The sequence below is a fragment of the Gymnodraco acuticeps genome, unplaced genomic scaffold (genome assembly GCF_902827175.1).
Source record: "Gymnodraco acuticeps unplaced genomic scaffold, fGymAcu1.1, whole genome shotgun sequence".
Lineage (NCBI taxonomy): Eukaryota > Metazoa > Chordata > Actinopteri > Perciformes > Bathydraconidae > Gymnodraco > Gymnodraco acuticeps.
The window spans coordinates 2,582,114-2,608,850 of NW_022992250.1; the positions used below are offsets into that span (position 1 = coordinate 2,582,114).

General features: G+C 39.4%; 1 protein-coding gene across 1 annotated transcript in view; it reads right to left on the bottom strand.

The window, feature by feature from the left end:
* The window catches only part of stk32a (serine/threonine kinase 32A), a 69,306-nt gene that overhangs the window by 13,876 nt on the left and 28,693 nt on the right, over positions 1–26,737 (bottom strand). The window contains 5 exon segments of the mRNA XM_034206467.1: positions 679–804; positions 2,666–2,782; positions 5,835–5,938; positions 8,278–8,367; positions 14,161–14,198. Coding sequence (XP_034062358.1) covers positions 679–804; positions 2,666–2,782; positions 5,835–5,938; positions 8,278–8,367; positions 14,161–14,198 — 475 coding nt within the window.

Sequence of the window (26,737 nt, forward strand, 5' to 3'; positions counted from 1 at the left end):
ACTCCAGTGACATCTGTATTTTTTGTTTATTTCTTAAGGCAGTTGTCAAACTGAATGAAATGAACTGGCCTTTTTACTGGTGTAACCTTTCATTCAGATGTTGTGTCACACCTTCAGAGTCTGCACAGTTACCAGCTTTAACTGGGGACATTTAATCAGTGCAGCTAATTTAAAGAGCTGACACTACAGAGAAAGCACAGCCGAGCAGCTACACTCACAGCATGTTGATGTATCGGGCAAACACTATCTTCCCCTTACTCGTCATAACAATCCAGAGACCGACTGCAGAGGTAGACATGCAGAGGCTTTCTCTGAGGCGTGTGGCTGTGTTTTTTATTTGTCTTTGTCTCTGAAACCGGATGTTTACACACTCAGTGGGAGATCTACCTAAGCCCAGCAGAGGGGGGTGTCTACAGCCCAAATAGAACATATTAGATGGGGAGTGGGTAGCTCTGGCTTCTTCAAATTCTGAAATATATATAAATGAAAAAGAAAATCATGCCTTCATAGTCAAAAATGTAATTTATCGTATTTCTTAATTTTTTGCGAGTGTGGTTTTGGTTTGAAAGCATTGGACAGTGCTGTACTTTTTGCCGACGTCAGAAAAACACTCTTCAGATTTGAACATTTTGTTGGGTAGAACACTGAGTCGTAGCTCAGTTTATTTCTGATACTCACATTGGGAATAAAGCCTGGAGGAAGCAGTTTGCTGAGCACAGCGTCCCAGTTGACATCTGACATGTAGTCCAGATCCTGCAGCTCTGCTAGACAGGAAATGCGAATCTGGACATCTATGCACAGCAACTGAGGGAGACAAAATGATTAATAATAGTAATAACAATTGTCCACCGGGAGGCATGGCAGAAAAGTTGGAGGCTTAGTCCCACTGAGACAACAGCACATGTTTGCCCTAAAGGATGTGAATGAGAATACAGCGATGAAGAGGATGGGGGTGGAAGACTTTAAAGGAAAGGAGAATAGAGGATGGAGAGAGAGGGAGGGAGAGGAAAGCAAAGGAGGAAAAGTTAATGACGAACATATAGGAAGGAAATGGTGTTGAGGAAGATTGAAGGGGTCGTGAAGTGTGAAGGACAAATATATGGAGCATGGAATTCTCCCCTTACATTCTCACTTTCTTTACATCTCTCTCTTTTTCTTTAACTCTCCTTTTTCACACACTCTCTCTTTCACTCCCACACACACATACACACGTGCCACTGGAATGCCAATGAGGTTCAGGGAGTCTGAGCACGAAGCAATGCAACAGTTTGACTGCAGTGGATCGCTGCCAAGACAAAACCCAAATACTACAGCCACAGTGTGTCTGTTAGCTTTGCCAGTGGCTTAATTGAAACAAAAATAACACTCTTTTGCAGTTAATTATGCATAGGCTGTTAAGATCTAAGGATATGCTAATATACAAGCTTAAATGAAAATACTTCTAAATGATTGTAATTAAGGAGTGAAATGAACACTCACTTTTTTCAGTGCCAAGATTTGTACTGCCCTGTGTGTTTACACTGTACCTTTACATCATATAACAATAATGCAATGAGTCACAGTTCTTCACTAACAATGTCTTTTTTTGAATACTAATTAATCTAGATTTTAATCATTCTAAAGCAGCACTGTCAGACGTGGTTTTGCTTACGTTACAACACTAGAATACACAATAGGGCTGCAATAATTAAAGTTACCCTAATTAAGATTCTGGAGATGTACTTTGTGTGCAAATTAAATGCTGGTGTCAGGTATGGATAGTTATATTCCCACTGGAACTAAAGGATTCAAGCTGAAGAGCAAAATCCCCCCAAAAGTAGCAGAGGGGCCACTTAGAAAAAGCTATACTCATCAAGATTAGCCCCTCCCTCGTCTGTTAACTATTTATTACAATAAGTATTTATTACAATAAGTTGTCAGATTGGTCAACATTTTCCATGTCATTTTACAGTATTGTAGTATTGAGTAGTGTGGTTTTGGCTTTTTGCCACCAGGCATAATCTATGTGAAAAGTGCTGTTTGAAATAAATGACCAGTTCATTGTGGAGGCGTGGTGGACCAAATTCTAAGAACTATCTGTTGTACAATATGACACCCCCACCCACCCAGTTTGGACAGAGATCAGCCCTACACTACAAAATCACGGGGGGGTAGTCACTCCATGTCCTGAGCTTAAGATGGAAGGCACATATTGTACACTAAACACGCCATATTTATTATGTAGGAGTGGCGCATAAGTCGTTGTCAGTTCACATGGGGAAGACATATTAACAACAACACTGAAAGGCAGACATTTGACATATTACTGAAGGGATGAAGAGAAACGGCATTAACTAATACGTGATAATCAAATAAACTTTTTTTTTTAATAAAGCATGTATAGGGCCAGACTCAGATGCTGCTCAGTGTGGTTTTACTAGATGTCAAACAATACTTTTACAGTAATGTATTAACATTTTCGCACACATGGAAAAATCCACCCCCTGCCCTGGTTGTACAGATCTTTGTTGAGTCCAATGGCTTTTGGGAAGTAATTGTTGTTGTTTTGTTTTGTTCTGTACATGAGTGGTGGTAGGAGGATAAGTATAAAGTAACAAAAAGGAGAGACCCATCTGCTCCTACAGTATATTGTGCATTATGCATATGTGACACGCCACTCGGTTACCTTTCTGAGTAGAGACTTCATCTCCAAAGACCAGGCTGCTTGGTAGCTGGGATGGACCTTGTGAAAGGTCTGCAGGATCTCATTAGCCGGTGTACTGGATCTCATCACATATGGTCTCTGAAAAGAGGGGAGGAGAGGAGACAATATGTTACAGAAAGCTTGTGTTCAGTGTCAAGAGGAGTTTGTTTCACAACAGTCTCAAAGTTTGTTATAGAGTTAGCCCTATCTACACTCTGTTCCTCTTATGCTGTACTCGCCCTCTGTGAACCCATTTTCTGCACTGATGAGAACAAATGATAGAAGAAACAGAGAATAAAGGACCCTTCTCCAAGAACTACAACTCTTTGCTTTTGATTGTGAGTGGGCAATTTGTGGGTCAGAAAACAAGGAAAAGCCTGTTGAAAGTTCTTATCACCAGTCCTTCTCCACTCTCGAGTCTGGGACGGAAAGACTCCTCTAACTCGAGTTGGAGAATGTCAAGACACAGCTGGGTCAGACTGGTTGAAGGTGGGCAGTCCTTCCCTTTGCCTGCGTCTCCCACATTGTTTGTTTACAATACAACCCTGACACTGATTAGTGAGAGAAGGGTCCATCTTCTCAGCAGAGCATGAATGAAGTAAGATGTGGTTACTGGAGCTTAGGAAGAAACAAGATAAAGTAATGGTTGAGAAGGGATGAAAAGGCTCCTGGAGCTAGATAACTGAGCTAGCACTCAATTTTCAACAGCCAAATAATTCTGCAGGCTGGTATTTAATGCCCTGAGACTGATTTATACATTATAGATGATACAACATTTGGGGGAGTCAAAGAAAAGTCTTGAAAGGTGTAGTAGAAAGTCCCTAGGATACAGAGGGATGAAGTGAACATAAATGTGTTGGGAGACAGTGAGGAGTGCAGAGAGAGGGGTGAAAGAAAGTTTAGGAGAGGGAACTTAGGAAAAGGGGCTAACGTCTCTGTCACACTGGTTAATTTCCAGCTCTTTAAGTGTACGCTCGGCAATACTGTCTTGAATGAGTGAAGGTTGAAAGTTCTTGAAAAATCACAGGACACAGCTTTCAGGTAAGAGAGAAGACTGGTGTAGGTGTGATGCAGCTTTGAGGTTAGAAAGAGGACAGAATGTAAGCTGTTCATTGGAAGGTGTTTGCTCAAATAAAGCTTTTTCAGTGGGAGTAAGATATAACAGAAAGGACAGAATGCATATTAGAAAGAGAGACAGAAAGTCTTTGGGTAAAATAACTGTCAACGGTTTTATGGATGAGGTTGAAAGTGAGAGCACTTCAATGTTGCAATAGGATTATTGATTTTAGTATCACTTGATGATAGCTCCAGATCAGTTTCAGGTGTTCTGGGTCCTTGTCAGTGTAGACAGAGGGTACTGTAGTTTGAGTAATCACCATCCTGAAACATGAGAGAACATTCTGGAGCTGCAGCCTAAGTTGAGTCCTAAATATACAGACTGTTGTCTAAGACTCTGCCAGATATAGCTGGGGTATTGAGTGGAAGCATTATACCCTGTGTTTATTTTCATGACATCAGAATTGAACTTCTTCAAATGGCACCTGCATGAAATAAATAAATAATACTTTTAAAAAATCAATTCCAATTATGTGGCTAGCTCTATTTTCTTATTCTCCTGAACCGAATTGTCTCTCACCATGACTAAACATTTGAACATCATCCTTCACAGTAAGGTTAGCTTGAACTTAAAATTCAATTAAAACGTCACCCCTGCTTTATTTTGTCAAGGCTCAGGCAAATGACTCGCGAATCAATAACACTATTTTAGGTGTCATGTATTATTCACTGCAGAAAGTGTGCAAGGCCATGCTGAAGTGAATTGTGATATAAACAACAGGAAAGTACTCTGGCCTTATTCAGACCTAGCATTAATATCAGTCTTTTGTGATGTGGTCAAAAGTGGAGAACTCGGAAGTATGTCAGTTGACAACTAGCAATAGAATTGGTTTCCATTTCATGTGATAGTTCCCACATAAACTAAACATTATATACAGTGTTTGTCTGTGTGTCGATAAGGCGTTCTTTTCTTCACTGGACAACAATATGTGTTTGGTAAGTTTGGATGTTTGGGTACATTTTGTAATGAAACCAAAGATCTTGGTGGTTTATGTGACATAAGAAATACATCAAAAATACTTTTCTTTAAAAACAAAAATGAACAGAAGAATATTCTACCCCTACCGACGTCATGGACAAAGCCAGCGAGTTGTCGTTTAGTTTTTCCCATGCCTAGAACATCAGTTGAGAAGGAAACCCTTTAATGTGGCCGAGGACATATTTACTAGACACTGCTTGAAGAGTGTCGCCCTATGCTGCCTAGACCACCCCAAAACGGGGTCTCTTGGGTGCATTCACACTTTTACTTTGAACTGAAAGCTTGTGATCTCTTAAAAAAGGATGCATGTTCATGCCAAATCAGAACAGGGCCTCTGGGTGTGTCTCTTAAGCTCCTTTCATTAACACACTCCAACCTTAAAATGATCTAGACATTATCAGAATGTGGGAAAGCAAACGTCAAAAAATCAGTTGAACACTGATGTTTAGCGGATGTAACCAAGCTAACTTCCAAGTACCAAGTCTGTGTAATCGATCGAGCCCATGTCTGAATACAGCTGCTCATTCGCCAGAGAATTTAAAGGTCCCCTATTGTACTTTTTTTCATTATTATAGTTCTCAGATATATACAGAACATGTCTCTGAAGTGTTTGGCTCAAAATACCAAACAGATCATTGCAGCATCCCATAAACCCCTCTGTTTCAGCCCTGTTTCAAAAGTGCTGATTCTCTGTCTGTTACTTTAGATGAAAATAAGGAGCCACTCCCCACTCCTCTCTGAAAGATATTTGGTTAAAAATACACAATGGTGCTCTAGGAGGAGATTTAGGTGATAAGGTGGGTGGGGGTTACCTTGGTTGGTTATTGGCTAATGGTTACACAAGCCAAAATCTGATCAGCTCATTTTCAGACAGGTTTTTATAGAAATGGATCAGGACAAAAAGTGAGCGAATATTTGTTCCTGAAACTCTAATAATCTCTTTACACAGAGTATACGTGTATGTATAAAATACATGAAAAAGTGGATTTTGCATAATAGGTGACCTTTAAAGAGGAAGTGTTGATGGTGTTCATATGACGAAATGGCGTTAGTTACCTGTCCTCTTAGTAGCTCATAAGCTGTGACGCCCAGCGACCACCAGTCGACTGAGAAGGAGTAGCCGGGATGGGACCCCTCGAAGGTTTGGAACAGCTCAGGAGCTGATGGAAAAAAATATATACCAGAAAGTGAAATGATAGTATATTTCTTAGTGTGTATATTGTGATCCTTTTTTTGTTTTAAGGGGCTTTAGTCAGGGAGAGTGTATTTGAACTATAGCCCTTTCAGACATGGAATACATAACATAGCTGGCTTCACCCCTCTTTTAAAGTCTTGTCTCTTTGTAATTCAGACACAGTCCTTCTTACATAAATGTTCCATAATGTCTATATTCAGGCATACTGTAGCAGAACTGTTGCAGAAGGAGTTGAATAGTGATAGACTTTAAAACCTGCTTTGCAGTTGAAGAAGTCTTAATTAATGACCATCATTACTACGCTGGACACTCGTTCCCTCTTCTCACAGTGAATGCCCTCATGAATGTTCTCATCAGGTTTATCATCAGATGCAATTGCCATAGATTAAGGCTGAAATAATAGCTTGGGAGTACTTTGGATGTTGGAAGTGTTACAGAAGTGTTACCAGGCCAAACCCAGTCAGATAATATTTGATGTAAAATGATATTTGGGTGTTTATTCATACACAAGACTGATGTGTAAAGGTGCTGTCACATTTAAATAACAAGTTGCATGCATTGGGGTTTTTGAAGCAGAATAGCACGAGCTGTACAGAATATGTAAGACCTGTTGTAACTTCAGCTTCTTCTGAAAAGCTGAAGCAAACTGTTACACAGAATAGGAAACATCTGAAATAAAAATAACATAAATGTCTCCCTTTTTGCCACAGGCAGGTACTGATAATCAGTATCTTATCTGAGCCAATGTAGAATTATAATGCACTTTTTATGAATCATTGATGAGACAAGTTTTTCTGGGATTGAGGAGCTATCAACACCTTTAAATTGGCTGGTTAGGTTTTTCTACCTCCTGAGGAAATGAATAATCTATTATAGGGAAAAGGTGGTTCAACTGTAATCTGGTTTTAAATGGCCAAGATCAATTTTCATCACACAGCACTTCTTCTTTATCTGCATTCCACTGTCAACAATCTTAACTGAGAGAAAGCATACATACTCATGAACACACACACACGCACGCACACACACACACACACACATGCATGCACGCACGCACGCACGCACGCACGCACGCACACACACACACACACACACACACACACACACACACACACACACACACACACACACACACACACACACACACACACACACACACACACACACACACACACACACCACACACACCCTCTTCCCTGCCATCAGGTTTGCTTTGTTCCCTTGCTGAAGAGGAAAAAGTTTAGTTTATTCACTGAAGCTTCTGAAAGAGTCATGATTTCCTTCTTCCAAGTGTACCCATAAATGATCTATTACACTACAGAGTATTTGCCTGAAATCACACTTGGTTACAAAGTCATTTTCTATCATGAGCACAGTCAGCACACACTTAACAACATGCGCACGCACACACACGCCCACGCTGTCTCGTCATTCATTTCCCCCTGAAATCCTGTTAAGCTCCTATCTGATCTCTGAGGAGCTGAATCCACATCAACATCACTTCTGTACTTAAGGGTCATGAAGAGGGCGATGCAGCGTTGCTGAAAATGTTGGTTTCGAAAGGCAATATCTAAAATGTTAACACCCCTGCATTTAAATTCAACAAAGATGCATACTCTATTTGGGAACAGAAGAAAAGCACACACAAAAGGGGAATGTATCAATATTATCTTTATCCAAGCTAATAATTGTAACATAAAAGGCCTCCTAAGTATTATTTATTCATTAAGCTCCCTAAGCCTTCAACCTTCACTTTGTGCCTCACAACAAAGTACTAGCATTTTGGTCAATAACCAGCCACTTATTTTTAGCTGTGTCTTGTTCCTGGCAATGGGGCGGCAAATATTGACAAAAGTCAAACTCTGTGAACTTGGCTTTATGGTTTTTAAACGGAAAAAATATATCATGCCAAGTTGAACAGGAGCATGTTCTACTTTTCTTCTTAAAGCTCAAAAGTATTTCTTATGTGTCTGTCAATCCATCAGTCATTCCTTCATTATTTTTTAAATGACTCTTGAATCAAACATTTTGTATTTGAAACTGTAGACAGAATCATAACCTGAATCTGTTCTTAGTGTTGGGCGTTGGCCCCTCACATCAAGTGATGAATGAACAGTAAAAAGTCTCAAAACAGCAAAGGGAGGATGCTTCCTTCAGTGAAAGGAAGCTGGGCTTAACAAAGTTAGTCTCCTCGTTGTCATTGGAAACATAAGCATCCTCTATGGATTTTGATCTTGTTTCTGTACAGCACATCGTTTCAAACTGTTTCCTTTAGCTTCTGTTTTAAATAATGTGTTTTCTTACCCATGTATGGCTTGGTCCCAGCAATGGACGTCGCTTTCAGGTCTTCTTTTACGATGGCTGCGATGTTGAAGTCTGTCAGATGGACGTGCCCTGTAGAACAGAGGGACGATATTAACTCAAAAGAACACAGACCATTCTCCCTAAATCCTAAAGTGTCACAGAGCTACAAGATCACAGAGCTCTCTACGAACACCATCAGTATGAAGTTCAAGCTTTTTACTTTGCAATTAAATTCAACCCCAGCTCACACATAGCCAGACTTTAGGCTGCTTAAGTGAGTGTTAGAGATGCAAAACTCAGGATCATAGGATTTTATAACAAAAACGTAATCCATTCAAATAATACGTTTGCCTAAAGCTCACCTTGCAATCATGACGCTGCCACACTGATATCATTAAAGGGCATCGAAGGCAAATCATCTGTAGCTTTATTTAAATGGAATAAAATGTGTGTTGTTGATTATGTTATCACGGAGCTGAAAAGGTGTTTAAGTGGGAACCCTCTGTGGTTTCAAAGTCAAACCATTGACCTGTGTCTCGCCGTGCTGCAATATGGTCTTCTCCATGCACACTGAGTACACATTAATGAGCTCAATGTATGTGTGTGTGTGGGGGTTTGAGAGAGTGTGTGTGCTTCATACTGAGTTTTTGCCGCAGAGTGATTGTTTGGATGAAAGGATGTCCCCACTAACCACAGGAACGTGTGGTAAATCCACACATAGGCTGAACAGACATACTGTACACTTTTTTATTTAAAGGCAGAAACAAACACAGATAACTGTGTGACTATTAAGCAGAGACAAGCTGGCCACAATCTCTACAGATAAGAGGACACAAATCTCCCTTTCCCTCATTCAATGGTTCCTAACTCTCCATTATCAAACCTTTTCTTTATGTCTTTTATATTCCACCGTTTCACTATTCCTTGTGGCCTCCCACATCTTCCTCTAGCTTCGTGTTTTCATTTTATTTTCCCTCCAAAAACCCTACATCTCATTCCTGTTACTTTATGCTCATGCCTGCCCCTCTACCCCTCTGTGTCCTTTACCGTTTGAAATACGCCTGCATGCATTACTCAAAGCTGTGGTGTATGGGTGTAGCCGTGCAGTGAGAGGGGGGTTGCTTTGAGGGGACCATTGTTAATGCAGCCTGATGACTGTGTCAAAGGTGCAGCAGGGCTGAAGCGTCCGACTTTAAGTGAAGCTTGAGTAAGAGAAGAATTTATTTTCTGTTTTCATATTTAATAATGTCTCCTGTCTCTGTTGCATACTTATCTTCCTTTTTTTCGGAGATTTGGAGAAGACAGATTTAGGACAGGAGTTTTACACGGTAGTCAGCAGGAAGAAATGAGAAACCATCATCAAAAATGTAGGCTGCTGGGCCAGAAGTATCAAGTAGTAAAATAAAATGCTTAAACGTTTTACCTGGTGTACTGCAACTAGACATACAGCCTCTGGTGATCAATACAAGGCTTTCAGACTCCTGGGTTTGCTCTTGAATAATGAATTGTTCATTTCCAATAGTAAGAATAAGAGTGAGTGAGAGTGAGTGTATTTTTAGAGTAGTTTATTTAAAGAGAGGGCATATATGGTTGTAACAGGACACACATTACGAGTCAGAGAGATGGAATAAGTAAGAGAGAGATTAAGAGATGAGCTATGACACAGTTTTCAAATCTGCAATATGGAAATTGTACATCAGAGTGGCGTTCTCAGAATACTTGTTGGCTGCAGTAAATGGCTGTTTAGACATTGCTTCCTGACTGGTGGGACCCATTGTCATTTAATCAAAGTGGATGACAGGGAGAGTGCTTTGATTTTAAAGTACTATAGAGTGACCATCAGCCACTGTCAGCATTTGTGATGTCAAATATTTAAATGAAGGCTATAGGCTGAAAATGACTTCTGTGGTTTTTGTTTTTTTGTCTTGTTCCTTTTACCGTTTAGGATATAAACATGTTATTTCGGGTCAAAGCGGTGTTTTAGAGTGCCTGAATATGACTGGATTATCTGCTTTTGAATGATATTAATGTTTTTAAGCCTTAATTACAGTACTTCGTTGCATTTAAAAAAAAATCTAAGCTTCTATTTGACTCTTTTTATGGAGACCATTCACTATGTGTGTGCTCTAAATGATAGCGTCACATTGAATTGTGTCAAATAACACTTGTAGGTCAGAGTGGTACTATTCTCTAAAATTCCAACTAAAGGTTTTGATTTAAAACCTTTAGTCAGTAAATGAGATTAACCCCTGCTTGTCTGCAGTCAAACTGTTCCCTGCGTGTGAGATTGGTGTGTGATGGCTGAGCGATGGTACAGCAGGTTCCGTGGTGACTGAGTTATCTAATGTGTTCTACTGGGATTACCTACACAAATGTCAGGGGTTTGATCCTTAGGTTATGTCACTCTACTGCATGTCTCATCTATTTTTAATTATCTTGTCACTATCTCAAAACACCCGCACAACTCAGGACACATGTGTTACATACATGAGTATTTTAAGACCTTTGAACAGGAATACAGAAGCTTTATGTAACATGACTAAAACTACATTGGCGTTTTATATGAAGCAGGATAAAATGAAGCCACAGAGCTCTCCAATGCATTGTTAACACCATGTTAGCCTGCATGTATTGTTCCTATGAATTTCCAATTGTTGTTTTTGTTGTTAAAAGCTATACTCCGTATTTTTAAGACTTTTCCCATGAGTGTGTAAGAGCCAAACATATGCACTAACATTGCAGTTTATCAGTTGGAGAGTAAAGGACAGAGCTGTGGTTTTACTTACAATATCGACTCAATGTACCGCATGCTTTTAAAGCATACGTACAGGCTCACAGTGGATAACAAACAGCCTCTTGGAGCTTCTCTCAGCAATGTGGGGCCATTACATTTAACAAAGCAACATTGCATGTGCGTGAGTAAATTGTTTTTGTCTCCATAAAGCAGCTCCCAGAGGAACGCCTGAGCAACGGATCAATTTCCAGGTTGCAAAATTGACATGGTTTGCAAAAGCAACCTCCCCCTCCTCCCCCCGTTGTTTTAGCCTTAAGTGGTGAGGTAAACTAAATATCTGCATAGGATGAAAAAGTGCGAGTAGAATGCATGATGAGGAAATAACTGTTTGTTTAGTTTGCAAGGACAGGCAAGCATGCAGAGAGAGAGAGAGAGAGAGAGAGAGAGAGAGAGAGAGAGAGAGAGAGAGAGAGAGAGAGAGAGAGAGAGAGATAGAGAGAGAGAGAGAGAGAGAGAGAGAGAGAGCGAGAGAGAGAGAGATGAGAGAGAGAGAGAGAGAGAGAGAGAGAGATAAAGCTAAAGCTAAGGTGAACGTCTGTTGTCCTGTGGAAATCAGGATGACAAGGCTGCCTTTCTCCATCTTCTCCCTCTTTATCGCTCATATCTCATTCTCTCTGTGTCTACCCTGTTCTCCCTCCTTTGTCAAATCTGTTTTTTCCAGAAATGTTTGCTCATCACTTTCCTCTTTCTTGTCATGTCCTCGTGGCCCTCCCTGTTATTCTCGCTCTGTTTTGCATCTCAGCCCTCTCTTCCTCTCTCTCCGTCTGTCGCCCTTTTGTCTGCTTCCATTTTGTAGCGACAGCAGGCCTGCCATCCCACATATCCCCTTAGCAGCTGCCCAGTAACCTCCAAGGTCTCAGGACTTTAGTGAGTGTGTTTGTGTGTATGTAAAACATTTCTGAAAACTTTTGGTCTTGGGTTGTTCTTTCAAGGTCAGGCCAAAACAGTTAAGTTCCAACAAACAAATATCTGAATGCTAAATATCACAACATTGTTTATGCATTAGAATTTCAACAGCTCATAAATAAATCTACTACACAACGTGATCATGTTGCAGCATTTTCAGGAAAGTGCGGAACATAACCTAGACTCTCTTGTTGGAGTAAATATAGATTTGAGACCTTTTCGGTAATACTCAATTACTCTTTTTGACTTTTGACAAATGTCTTCAATTCTTTATTTCAGTGCTGGAAGAGCACAGCTGTTGTTCAGAAGCTGTAGCACACCCTTCTAGTTTATTGTGCACCTATGTAATTTAAACTTTAAAGTTCATTCTCAAAGAGTCTTTCACTTCTAATGTCTGTATTCAGCAGATGGACAGTTAATTCAAGGTTTAGTCTTGTGTTATAAAATTAATGAAATACCATATATATCAGCGTAAATTGCTGAATTACTGTTTAACCATATGTTTTATGAAGCGGGGCGTTCCAACCTTTCAACTCAAGTGAATGTTCAAACAGTCAGTTACAGGTTTAGATAACCTTTTCATGTCTTCATTTTGAGATTTGTTGCTATCTGGTTCTGACTAGATTCTGTTTTAGAGGGCTTAGAACCTATCTTATCTGGGCAGAGAGGGTATAACGGGGCTATTGAAAGTGTGCTGTCAAGCTGACACTATACTTTATTAGAAGTGTGGAGTCGGCTTCCTGGTGCCAGTGCCAGTGCTGTAATAAAGTACCTACTTACAGGACAGCAGAGATGGTCCATGAGTTTTTCTATCCATTGTAGCCCAACTGATTATCATGAATATCAGGCAATGCTTTGTTACATGTAAGAACTTGGTTCATTATGTTCCTAGTAAAGTGTGTAGTGATGGGAAAAGTTGGCTTTTTTGTGAAATAAGGTTTTTGCTTTAGCAAAGCGTTACATGATAAGATTAACCACAACTCTCATATCTATACTACAGTAATATACAGCGGCTTAGCTTGGTGAAACAGGACCAGAAACACGGGGACATTTATATTTCTGTACAAAGGTAACAAATCCACCTACCATCACCTATAAAGCTCACCAAGCCAGTAACAGTTTTGCCACGGTATGACGTTACTACATAAACAAGTTGGAATAAAGCCATTATAACTATATGAATTTGTCCGTGAACGATATCATATAAATACCCCTGCACGCCAGACTACTTCCTACAGTACAGTATGTGCAGGAACTTCCTAGAGTGTTTTTGTCTCTGTCTGTGAGGTTGCCAGGCAGTCAGCTTAGACTACTTTTAAACAACAACTATGTGAAGGATTTCCCTCTAAGTAAAAGCCACAAGGACAGTTTCAAAGTAGTTGTATTGTTCATAAATACTTTTGGCCATGTAGTGTATGATCATACTGTACCATCTTTCTAGGATTTCTGTGTTTATCCCAGATTGATCATAACATAAAGTACTTTAACATTCTTTTTGATACATATATAAATGAAGGCATTTACTCTTCATGCCGGGCTGTTTCCCTCCCTTTGACATGCATACAAACGCACACTGTTGGTCATTGTATGTGTGGTAATGTGCATTTGTCTGCTGGTTTGATACTGTAACTGACATGAAAGCCTCTGATGAAACCTAATCAATCATTCAGAGCATGATTTTAACTCACAGCAGAGAAGCAGACATCATTAATATCATGCCGTCCTTCTCACACACTGTTACATCACTCTGTCTTATTTCATCTAATATTTCAGTGGGAAAGAACACCATGTTAATGTCACAGTGCTTCAACCCAATGCAGACTGGCAGTGTGGGCATAAAAAAGTCGACTTCTTTCCAATGTTGCAATTCTTAAAATACGGTATAAGGTATTTTTTATGCTGCAAGCCCTATCTGTGTAACCTGCCTCTGAGTGAGCATTGCATCTCTTTTTGATGTTTGCAGAAGTGATCCCATGGGTTGGAGGTTCAATAAAATCCTTAGTCAGGAGATGTTCAGTCTTGAATTTAGAAAAGCAAGTCAGGTCTCTGTGTGTCAGTCAAATGGTATCATGATATGTCAACAGGTACCAAAACTCAAACAAATCTTATTGTCACAGTCTTTAAATTCCAACCCTGACCCCAATATGAGTGAATTGAAAATACAATTAGAGAAGGGATCTTACCATGTTCATCCAAGAGTATGTTGTCAGGTTTGATGTCTCTGAAAGGGAAAACAGTTCTGTTGGATTAGTATGTTTCCCTGTATATTTGTGGTTTTATGTAGAAACTAAAACCAGAATCAGATTGTATTTGTCATTCATGAACAGATCTTTGAAATTCATATTCATATTGTTTGGAGAACAAGCAGTACTGGGATTTGCACATTGCTTTTACAGTAGTAGAATAGAGTCAGTGCTAGAGTCTTAAGGCTACAGCAGTTAAAATGTGTAAAGTGAGAATATGAAAAAAGCCAGTCTAGTATAATTAGTTAATACTTAAGCGTCCTTGATATGTATCAAGCTTAAACCTTGGTAATACAATGCAAAGAAGCCCAGTTTGGTCTTTAAGGCTTTTTCTCATGACTCAAAATGGATGATAAACTATTTAGTATGAGGTAACAGTACAATGCTGTTCCTGTGGGCGTGGAAGATTGGTTATCTTTGTTACATAATTACTTTGACATTGTAGACCAGCCCTTTTAGTTAAAGTAGGTAGAAAATGCAAGGTTTTAGTTGCCTAAATATAAGCATGACATGACACATCATAAAACATTCATACAAGTTGTTTTTGGATCATTTGAATGCACTGACAAACAGCCTGCTTATTTGTTTAAGTATGCAAATGTTTAGTGACACCATAAGACAGCCAGAGGAATTATTTAACACGGCAACTAAATATATGAAAATTCTGCCAGTGGTGACAGACTGAAATGACGCCATTAGTAACACAAGTCTCATCAGATCATCTCACATCTGGTCCCGTGAGATTCATTATGGGAAATGTGCTTTTAGAGTAGTAATCTTCAAGATCCTTCATTTTGGCTTGTGGTAAAATCTATAATGATAAGCACATATTGTTTCAGCAGCGCTCAGTCCACCTGTGACTCAAACCCAGTGGGTGGTACTTCATGTCTCATTTACCACTGATGACGCTTGAGTTTCTCCAGGTGGCACCCTCATATTTTTCTGTCCTTCCATGGAGGTTACATTGCTCATATCAGTTTAGTTCTTCTTTTACTTGTTCTTAACAAACCACTTTTTATACTGCTGAAGTAAACAAAACTCCTCCTGTGTGTCGAAAGTCTTACCGAAAGAACTACGTGCTCAGATCATCAAATTCAAAAGCTTCCCGGAGGTGAATGTACAAGTAGGCTGACTCTTTTTTTATGATGAGTCATTTCACTTCAGGAAAACACAAAAATGGACATAATACAGTAGATCGAACCATTAAATGGTACTCTGCTGCACTACTTCACCAGGTGGGGAAAACAAATGGGAAAAGAGATAGGGCAGTAGGTTAGGCTGTGGGAGTGGATGAGAAACATGAGAAGAGGAGCAGGTGTAGACTGAAGCTCTTACTGAGGGCACAGCTTCTGCGTCATCTTTTTTTCTCCAGTTTCTCTCCGTTTTTAAACAGATGTTTTGTCTGCACCTATCTTCTTTCTTTTGATTTATACACATCAAATCCAAATGGCATCCGGAACCAAACCATTCTCTCCAAGTTGTTTTTTTCCAAGTTGTTTTTGGAAGCAGAAAACCAGCTGTATATTTGAATATGTATTTGCTCTGTTTTTAAGACTTCAGTAACTACTTACTTGTTCCTTATTGGAAACAGTGTAGGATTAATGGATTACATTTTCAATAACATGACATTTAGTTTCCTTACAAACACAGTCTTTTTGAAATGGTCATAGCCCAGTTCGTGTTTGATTTACTGCATTCCTTTTTTCATTTTCCATCTGGATGTCTTTTTTTGTTGTTTTGATGACACATTTGTGGATTGTTGTTCAATTCCCTCCTTTCTGAATCCCTCTATCTTCTCATAAATCGAATGCACTAGGGATAGTCTATTGATTTATCTGCTTTGTAGCGGAACCATAAAAAGTGAATAATAGAGACAATACATTTTCTCAACAGATGTCAAAGCCACACATACTGTCGATTCCCAAATTGTTACAAAGTGTCATAAAGACACCAGTGATAATACAAACATCCCAGCTGACCTGATCAGCTGATACGAAGAACAGTTCAGAGCTCAGTGACATTTTTTATTCAAAGCTAAATTATTCTCTTCTTTCTTCTTATTTCCGCTGATCTTTATCTGCCCTTGAAACGTTCTCTTTCTTGTACCTAACACTGTCTTTGCCACTCGGGTTATTCCTTTTTAGTCTCCACCACTGCCCACTGACACACACAGACATGCCTTTACTACCACACAATTCAAGTTTTAGAGACGGTCAGACTGATATTTATTATATTTTCAAAGATTTGTATTTCATAGTTTTTTCATCCTTCAGTAGTTGAAAGGCTCGGTGTGGTTTTCGCTCCTCTTTGTTCTAGCTTCTCTGGAACGTGACCCCACAGATGTAAAGATGCTTTGAACTGGAGAGACAATATTTAATATTCAGAGCTCCTCTCAGATGTTCCACTTGTGCATGATGGTCAAATGCAGTGCTCATTTTTAAATTGACATCAACATTAACGAACGATGACAGTTTAAATTGTTAATACATTAGCAGTGAGTGAAGTTAATGTGATTTTTTCAAGTTTTTCATGTTTAAAATATGACTGAAATTGTAATCAGACCAGCAGGGGATTTCAGTAAACAAATAATGCGTAATGCAGATACAAAGGTAACAAAATGGGCTTTTAAAAGTATTCATGAACATGCACAATATAAATCAATATGCTCTCCTCAAGGACACCAGGCTTGAGTCAGACATCAGTAGATTTACATGACATTAAAAAAGAAACAAACAAATTCAGACTCGTCAAAACTATATATTTTTTGCCTTTCCACTGTTATTACAATCACCAACTCTGGTTTGAATGAGACTGATTAAGTGAAAATTACATATTTTTTAAAATCTGCTTGTGGTGTTAGGGTATGTCTTTGTACATCCTCAGTGTTAGACAGTAGGTGTCTCCTCTAATTGAGTCCACTGCCCTGTAGGACCCCAGCAGCATTTAGCATATCAAAGGCCAACCTGCGTTTTGCGTGTCTGTGTGTGCACAGGTGTGTTTCAGCAACACACTCATGAAGACAACCTGTAGCATGGCGCTTGGCTCTGGGCAGCTTTGGCGGGTTGAATGCGCGGGGGCCCAGGTGGTGGGGAGAAAGGTCGACCATGTAACCCTTAATTAGCTGACATTTGCGTCAAAGGCTGGCACTAGGGGAGAGAGGAGGGGCACGTGTCACGGCTAAAATAGCAGAACAAGGAGGCATCTTTTCTAGCTAAAGGCCATGCTGCCATTGTCAAGCCACAGGACAAGAGGAGACAACTGGCTGTAGAGATAAAGCAAAGCAGAAAGCCTCATTAGGAGGTGGCGAGTTGTAAAAGCCATGCTGCTGAGGTAGAGATGATGATGATGATGATGATGATGATGATGATGATGATGATGATGATGACGACCACTGACCGGGTCTCCTGACAGTGGAGATTAATACAAAACGCCCCTTACTCCTTTAAAGAAATGGGTATAGCCATACTAGTTTGAAACACTAGCTTGCACCACCAAGGGTGAGACAGATGGAACATGTCACGAGAGCAGATGTGTCTGAGTGGTGCAAGACATCTGCATTTGCATTAAAAATTCAGTGTGGTTCAACACTGTCAGCTACAGCTCTTGATCACATAATCATGACCTCCTGGTGTCTTCAGATTAACACTTAAGACAGGCAAAGTGACTCTGCAGTAAACTGAAAAAGTGAATGTTGAGCACATTTCAATTTAATATTTGTTCTTTCTGCTAAATTATACAAGTGTGGGGCTATTGTTTCTACTAATTGTACACTTTCGTTATCCATTGAGATTCGAGGAAATGAGGGTTGATCAAAATCGTGTCAGCCTCTCATCAAGGCTCCATAAGCCTCCTACAGCTTTCTAAACAAACATGGCTTTTCAATGAAATGTTTCACTTGTCTCTGAGTAAACACAGAACAAAGCTGCCTGAAACTGCAATTATTGGCAAACTACAAAGGGATGACAAATGTTTAACAAGATGCACAAAATACGAAAATGAGATTCATTAAAAACATCACAGAAAAAAAACAAATGAATAGTCTAAGAAGCCTTGGATTTAGAATGTGTAGCGGTTTTGCATAAAAAAGTAAATATTTTATAATCCTTATATGGAGACTTATGTGGCTTATTCTTACAGTCACAATCAATACTAAGTTTCTCAGTTTAATGATCTATGAATTAAATTATATTAGGAGGTAATTATCCAGCAAAATAAGTCTTTATATCCAAAAAAGAAGACACAGTGAGAAGTATACAGACAGCTCTGTATTGATGTTGTCTGGCTAATATGTTTTTGTTCTTTAAAAGACTAAAGTCTTTGGTTTACCCGTGCAATCATTTTGATGACTCATAAATAAACATAAGAAACACTTTTGAGAAGGTTTCTTAGAAAGGAATTCCATTGATCCATTTCCCCATTGATAGAATGAAGTTGTTAAATGCAGTGTGAATTGGAAATAGACTTTCTTTACTAAAGCGAAGAGAAGAGTACTTAAAGCTGTCACCTGCTCATTTCAGCTGGCAGTTATGCCCTGTGTTTATTAGCTGGTATAAGTGCTCTGCAGCTTCTATAAGTGAGAGAAACAGATGGATGTGTTGCCGCCCCGGTCACACGGAGCTGTGTGGAGACGGCCTGCTTGGCGAGGTGACACCTCAACCATCTGCAAGCATTTACTACTTGGAACGGGATGCTTTCAGAGGTGACACAACAAAATGGCGTCTAGATAACACTGTCAGAGTTGTATGAGATGAAATGTGATGGAAAAAACTATTTGAGGAGATACTTGAATTCAGCTTCTAAACTGAGATCCTGCTCGGGTTCTGACAACCACCAAATCATGACAGCAATTTGTATTATGTCACTGCAATGCTACCTGAAATTGTTCCACTTTAATGTGCACATCTTGCAGTCAGACTTTCTGTTTATAAGACATTAAATCTCAAAATAAGGAGAAACTGTTATAATGTACACCGCTCTTTACATTGAAATTGACAGCTTTGTATGAATCACTTGCTGAGAAAAATAGAAGAATAACAGGTAATAGAAAAGTATAACATTTTTGAAGATAAACAGAAAGTAATAACATGTTATGTTTATGGCCAAAATAAGAGGGAACAGGTAGACTAAATAATGCAGACATCTATACTCAACATGTATTGAGTAAGAGTTAAAAAGATATAGGAATACATTAGGAGCTAATGGCACTAGAAGGAACATTTTATAGAAAACAATGTTTAATACCTTTCTGTACTGATGAACTGAGAGAATCAAATGGAGAGTCATTGAGACAAATTAGATTAAAAGTTAAGAGGAGTGAGATATAGAGCGCTGAGGTAAATTACAAGAAAGAGGAAGAGACTTCAAAAAGCAAACTGAGCTAAAGGAATCAAGTGAGTAAAACAGAAAAGGAAGTAATGCAGGTAAACATTTTGGGCTGTTCTGAGTGAGACGAAAGGCCAGGATAGCTGGATGCAAGCTGATCCCCTTGGCTTTTCTCTCGGTTGACTGACCCTACAAGCTATTAGCAGGATCTAATGGCCTCATTACAGCCTTCTATGAGAGGTGCAGGAGTAACTGAAGCCTGTACCTGGTCATATGATAGTGCACTGATACTGGAGCGGGCCAAAACACCTGAGAACGGAGGCTTACACACACACACACACACACACACACACACACACACACACACACACACACACACACACACACACACACACACACACACACACACACACACACACACACACACACACACACACACACACACACACACACACACACACACACACACACACACACACACACACACACACACACACACACACACACACACACACACACAGGTCAGGCAACCACACACTGAGAGATGAAGGAAGCATACACATGTCCACACTCACATGTAGAGTTAAAATAAGAACACACACATACATACACACACACACACACACACACACACACACACACACACACACACACACACACACACACACACACACACACACACACACACACACACACACACACACACACACACACACACACACACCTGTAAAGTAAATAAGTTATCATACTGTCAACAGGCAGCCGCACAAGATAATTAAATTAAATAAACAAGCTGATGAAAAAAGTATTTAAACAAGATTACAGTTTCTAGCAGACATTTGATGTTGGCATTGTAACTTGATAATAGAGCTGCAACTTTTTTTTATAATCCATTATTAATGAATGTTTTTCTATTTATCAAATAATAGTTGTCTGTAAAATGTTAAAAATAAAATATTTTAGTTTTGAATGTTTCCTCATAATTTTCTCTAAACCATATCACAGTTTAAAACCCAGAAAATAAAATAAAAAGTGAAAGATAAATAAATTAGAAGGCAGTTTTGTTTACAATTATGAGTTAAACAATGAACCAGCTATCAAACAGATGCATCTAGTAGAAGACACTTTAATGTATCGAATATTTGTTCTAGTTTATCTTTTTTTTAAGTCATGTGCTACGGACACATTTCAAACTGTACCAGAAGAACTAAGGTGTGTTGCACAGCCCCCTTGTTACATTACTTCTGCCATTTTCCTGTTTTCTGTCCTGGGGCAAAATGAAATATTAACGTAATGTTCTCAGACAATGTAAAATATTAAATTCGTTGATTTTTACTTTTTAATCCATAGCTGCTGTGAAATTGTTGTCCTGTTTTTCTGGCCGTAGATTACTGGCAGTTTAATCAGAAACTCTATTATGGCTCTGCTGCTTTAGTAACCCTCTTCTCCACTCCACAATAAAATGGAGAGCTGTTTGAGATTGTGCCTCTCCCTCTTGGTAACAATAGAGAGTGGAGTTCTGGAAGCCCTAGCCCACAGCAGCTACATCAACTACTCAAAACAAGCAACACACACACATACAGTAAACACACACACACACAAACACAGTAACTCACAGTTTGTGCAAATACACACTCACAGATAAGCACAGTTACAGAATCCCTCAGTTCTAAGTACCCACGCCCACCAGCCATTGAATAGCGAGTCAGACAGCCGCTGCCTTTGAACGTGAATTGAAAACTCAACTAGACCCACAGAGTCTAACTGCTGCGTGTCCCGCTCACCCTTTCTTCTCGCTGTTACAGAAAAGCAGCTTTGACAAGAGTGAGAACAACACAGGTGTACGCGAGCATGTCTGCCACCCTGTTTACGCACTTCAGTAAATATTGTGTGTGTGCGTAGATGAGAGTAGCAACTCCTGAGCTGAGAGATGTTCATCCCTTATTCATTAACATATCTGCTACTGAGTGCGTCTGGTTGACAAAAGTTGGCCTTGACAAGTCCCCAGTCTAATTTGGAGCTGATTTTTGGGAGGCGGGAGAGCGCCGAGCAGACACTGAAAGCAGCCAGTCGGCGCTAAAAAGCCAAGGCCAAAACTTACATCACAATTACTAGTGATTAATAATTCACAGAGTCAGAAACACTCGGGGAGTGTTACAAAGAATGTCAGCTCTCTCCTCGCTCTTTGACTCGGTATATCTGCCGGTAGATCCTCCTGTCTGTCTGCATGTCTGTCTTTCTGACTGCTGAGATACAATGATTGTAGCCAAAAACCCTCTCCTTCTTTCTCCCACAGGCAGACACGTGAGTTAGATACACAAGCAGGCAATTAGCGATCTTTTTGTTACAGACTAGCGAGTAAACATTCTCAGACCTCCTCCCATCACTAATCTGCTGGGGTGAGCCGAGGGAGATTGTTCACAACGATAATGCTTAATTCACCATTTTGTTGTGGAAATCAGTGAGCTGGCATCAGCTGGTACCTTAATCTGCATTTATGAAATATAAGTGTATACATTCTCTCTACTCTCCCTCCCTCTTTGTTCATATTTTTCTTCTTCTGCTGGGAAATAAAACATTACCACACTCCATGAATAAAGAATACTTCACTTGAAGACATGACAAACGCTCGCCTTTCCCAGCAGCTGATGGAGAGGAAGAGTAATGACGGAGTCTGCCTCCCTGCAATCTGCAGTGTTGTGTATATTATCTCTTCATTTTAAGAACCATCCATGACAAGACCCACTGAGACTATTTTTGTGTTTCTCTTTCACCTTCAATTATCCAGATAGGTGAATTAAGAATATATTCCCTTTTGGCTGCCTGGCAAAAGGCCGCTAGAGGAGAACGGGATGAAGGAGCAAATCAATTATTTGAAGCACAGCTACGCTTTGTGCCACTCCCTCGGAGACAAAGAAAGATTCTGCACAACCGAGACCAAGAAATAAGGATGAGAGAGAAGAACATTGTGAAGAAATGAAATTATAGTACGTAGAGAAAAAAGGACAAATGGGAGTGATAACGAGAGAGATTATGAGGAATAAGCACCGTGTAGGCTACTGTGTGTGTGTGTGTGTGTGTGTGTGTGTGTGTGTGTGTGTGTGTGTGTGTGTGTGTGTGTGTGTGTGTGTGTGTGTGTGTGTGTGTGTGTGTGTGTGTGTGTGTGTGTGAGAGAGATAGAGATAAGAGATCATAGCTTGCAGTAGAGAATCCTCCTTGGCTGAAATAGGCGTGCTGCTGCAACAGCTGGGTCTCAGTACGCTTCAGGAAACTGAATAAATACATTGGACAATTTCCATGAAACGAATAAAACCAACAATGTGTTAGTCCGTCTCTCAATAGGCCTACTTTCCAACTTCCAGTAGCACTCAGCCCCGAGCTCATTTGTTCCAGCAGCAGATACAAATCTTAAAAAATGTGTCACAAAGTATGCCCATATAGTTCTATATTTACCAATCATGCCTATAGATTAAGCTGGGCACTGTAGTTCTTTTTAGCAGCACGGTTTGTTGGGGACTATTTTCAGCTATGGATTAATACACTGCCAGACAGTGCATGTGGGGATGAAATGGTTTTGAATTTTTTTTTTCACTTAAAGCAAAATATAGATAAGCATTTTTTGTATGTGATTTGTTGACAATCAGATCATTTTAAAATGTCAAACTTTTTTCTTTTACTCAACAAATACTTCAAAAATAGTCAAACTAAACACCTTATCTGTAATAATAATTCACAAAAAAATGATGAAAGCACGCTTCGCATCGCATCCAAGTAGCTGAAGCACTATCTTGTAAACTGTTGGTTTTATTTAATCTATTTTCTTCAGGTTGTTGAATGAGTCTGTTTTCAAGGCTGTTTGACTTTGATGGGAGAATAATTCTACCACCCAATCTACTACATTTGTGCTGTTGTGAATGTTTCACAGTTGGTCTCACAAGATTAACTTCCATTTTACCTGTAGACTAAGGCCTGTCTGCAGTATCTTCATCCATGTCTGTCAGTTTGATAAGAAGCTAATGATTAGTCCCTTAACCACTTTACTGGGCAGAGTGTTTCTGAAATGAAACAGTAAGGGATATTGACTTGTTAAGAGCATCTGCTGGCTGACAACAAGCAAGTCTTTCCATTATGATGAATCCGTTAGGCAACATAATGCACCTGGGGATTCAGCCTGAGATAATTGTTGTTGATGTCAAAGAGGCTGTGGTGAGGTAAATGTATAGATGCACACACATACCTTCTCTGACACACACTTGCCATTTATCTTTCCTGTTGTTTGGAGAGACCCATTACGTCTCTGGAGATGTAATCTAATTGAGACTCATTCTATTGTCAATAAGGCATACTCCTAAGAGAGCTAGGGTTAAACATACTGACTTAACCTCACTGTATTAAGCTAAAACCACATATATGACCCAGCTACTGTCCACAAGAAACAAGTTTAACAATGCCAAATATATAGAACCCTATTCTTAGATGCTATAATTTGCAGATTTTTTAGGAATGACTGAACTATCTCGGTAAAACAAGACACATTTATTTCCGTTCTCCCATCTCCTCTCCTTTTCCTACTTCGCCAACAGGGATATTTTGCCGGGAAGAGTTTTCAAAGATAATATTAATCCAGTTAGTCCACTACCTCGGGATACTCAAGCTCGTTTGTTGAGTTGCCTGTTAGCAAAATGACTTATAGTGAACCAATCTAAACACAGATTATTTCATTATTCTACAGCCATTATTCTGGAATCAACATTAAAATCTAATAATGGCAAACAAATAAAAGCTGTTCTCTATTGCTACTTGGTATAGTTGATTATAACTTTTTATTTGAAAGCAAACATCATTAAACGTTGTAGGCTTCAAAATAAATCAATGTCCCTCTTAATAACACAGTGTAATTCAATTAGCCACCTTGCATCATACTGCATGTTTTGAGGCTCCTGTATGTCCCATGATGACGCTGCTGTCTCTTTGATTTTCCATCCAGGCTCTGTCAAGATGAGCCTAACTGCTGTTGTTAACCTCACTGCTGCTCTGTCCCAACTGCCTTGAGATTGCTCATATTTGCCATTCAGTGTCATATAATGCAGGAGCTCATTATTGAAAATAATTGGACCAGCTAATCACAGCGATGTCTGTTGTTGTCCCTGTAGCTGTAATGTTATCATGCATCTCAATATGGATACAGAAAGGGAAGTAAACATTACCTGGACTGCACCGCAAAACCTACATTTCAATTTAGCAGTAAGAACACTAATACAATACATTGAATTCATATTCTTGAATTTAAAAATGTTTTCCCTCTGCTACTGTCTTCTACCCATGTGGGATCAATACTCTTGTTGTTGCCATTGGTTTTAAACATACATGTAGACTGTATGGTTTTAGTTGAAGTCCTGAATTAGTTAATAAAGGTATCCAGCAGGGATCACAAATAGGCCCCATGCTATTAACTCTGCACTCTGTAGCACAACTTCTATGGACTTCACAAGTGCACAACATTTTAATGTTCCTCTTCCTTATCATTATCATCATCATTTCAAGTATTTTGTTGTGTTCAAAGTGAATAAACATGACATCACAGAACAGGTTAGCTAAAATATCTTTCATGCTATGCTATGCAGTGAATGCAACATAACCTGTATCCAGACTGCTTCTAGGTCCTGTCGAATAAAGACATACAAATACAAATGAATAACACTTTTTTAAAATTACATAATGTGGAAATCTGGCCATCATACTGAAACAAACTACTCTCAAGCATATTCTGTCTAAGTTATGGTCAAACACTCTTGAACAACATCATTACATTGTTGCCATTTCACATAGGATTCATGTCATTATCTCGATTAATCTCCTCATTATAATCAATATCATCACAGACCAATGGAAGAAGAACAATGTATATCCTGCATTTTACCTACATGTACATGTGCACACTGCACATATACACAACCACATTCTGAAGTGCATCACTTGCTGTACTGAAGTCAGCACGTCCACATCTGATGGAGGAAATTATTTATTCAATTTCCATAGAGATGAGCTGAGAGTTACTTTCAGCCCCACTTCCTATTTGAAGCTAATGAATGCAGATTGAAAAGATGTTGATTCCATCCAAACAAACGCCCCCAACACCTGCACATCAAGTCTGTCCTCTTCAGCACTGAAATATAAATCATAATTTAAATATTCATATCCCTCAATGGACTCAATAAATACATATATTAATAAACCCTTCTATTAATTGTTCTCTCTCTCTCTTCCTATTAAAGTTGGGAGTGTGGACAAGAGCAAGTGCTCTGCTCTGTTAAATGGTGTAATTTGTTATCTGGGGGTGTTGATAAATTAGTGTTCTCTGTTGCGGTTTTGTTTTCTATTAGTCAAAACCTGAGAAGGACTCTGTGTTTACCTCATGCCCAGTCAACAGAGTAGAGAACAGTGCCTCATAAATAGGAGCAAAGCACTAAGGTTGTACAATTTAGGTCGTATTTGCTACAAATGTATGCACTTATACTGAAAGGGTCATGAAAGGAATAAATCATTTGTTATATTGTGCTGCAGTTGTCTATATTTTTTAATTATAATGTCATTCCAGAATTCCTTTTGTTAATGTAATACTCTCCAAATTTACAATAATAAAAAAAAGATGGAAGACTTAAAGGTCCCCATGACATGCTTTTCCGGTTATTACCCATCCCCTTGTGTGTTATGTAGCTTTTTCTGCATATAAACGGTCTGCAAAGTCACAAACCCTCAAAGTACACCCTGTAGCGAGTAAAACTCTAACACAGAAAATACCTGTCTATGCTGCCCCAGAACGCCTCGTTGGAGATTTTTCTTTTTCCATTTTTTTCTTCCTGGGTATAGTGACGTGACCAAACCCAAATGGACCAATTGGTCCAAATGGACCAATCCGTGGAGCTCGTCACACACCAGGATCCCTTGGCTATCAAACGCAGTGGGGGGACCTTTAGCGTCGATTTTCAACTATCAGGGAGTCCCATTGACTTGCATAGAGCTCCCTGAACGTTGGTAATAGACGAGTTGGGATCGCGGACACACACTCACTCAGCCTTAACTTTTCTCAGGCTGTGAGTGTGTGGCGAACAGCCTGCCATGTCATGGGACCTTTAACAAATCTGGCAGAGATTACAAATCGAAAGACTTAATTGTATTTGCGACTGAGGGTAAA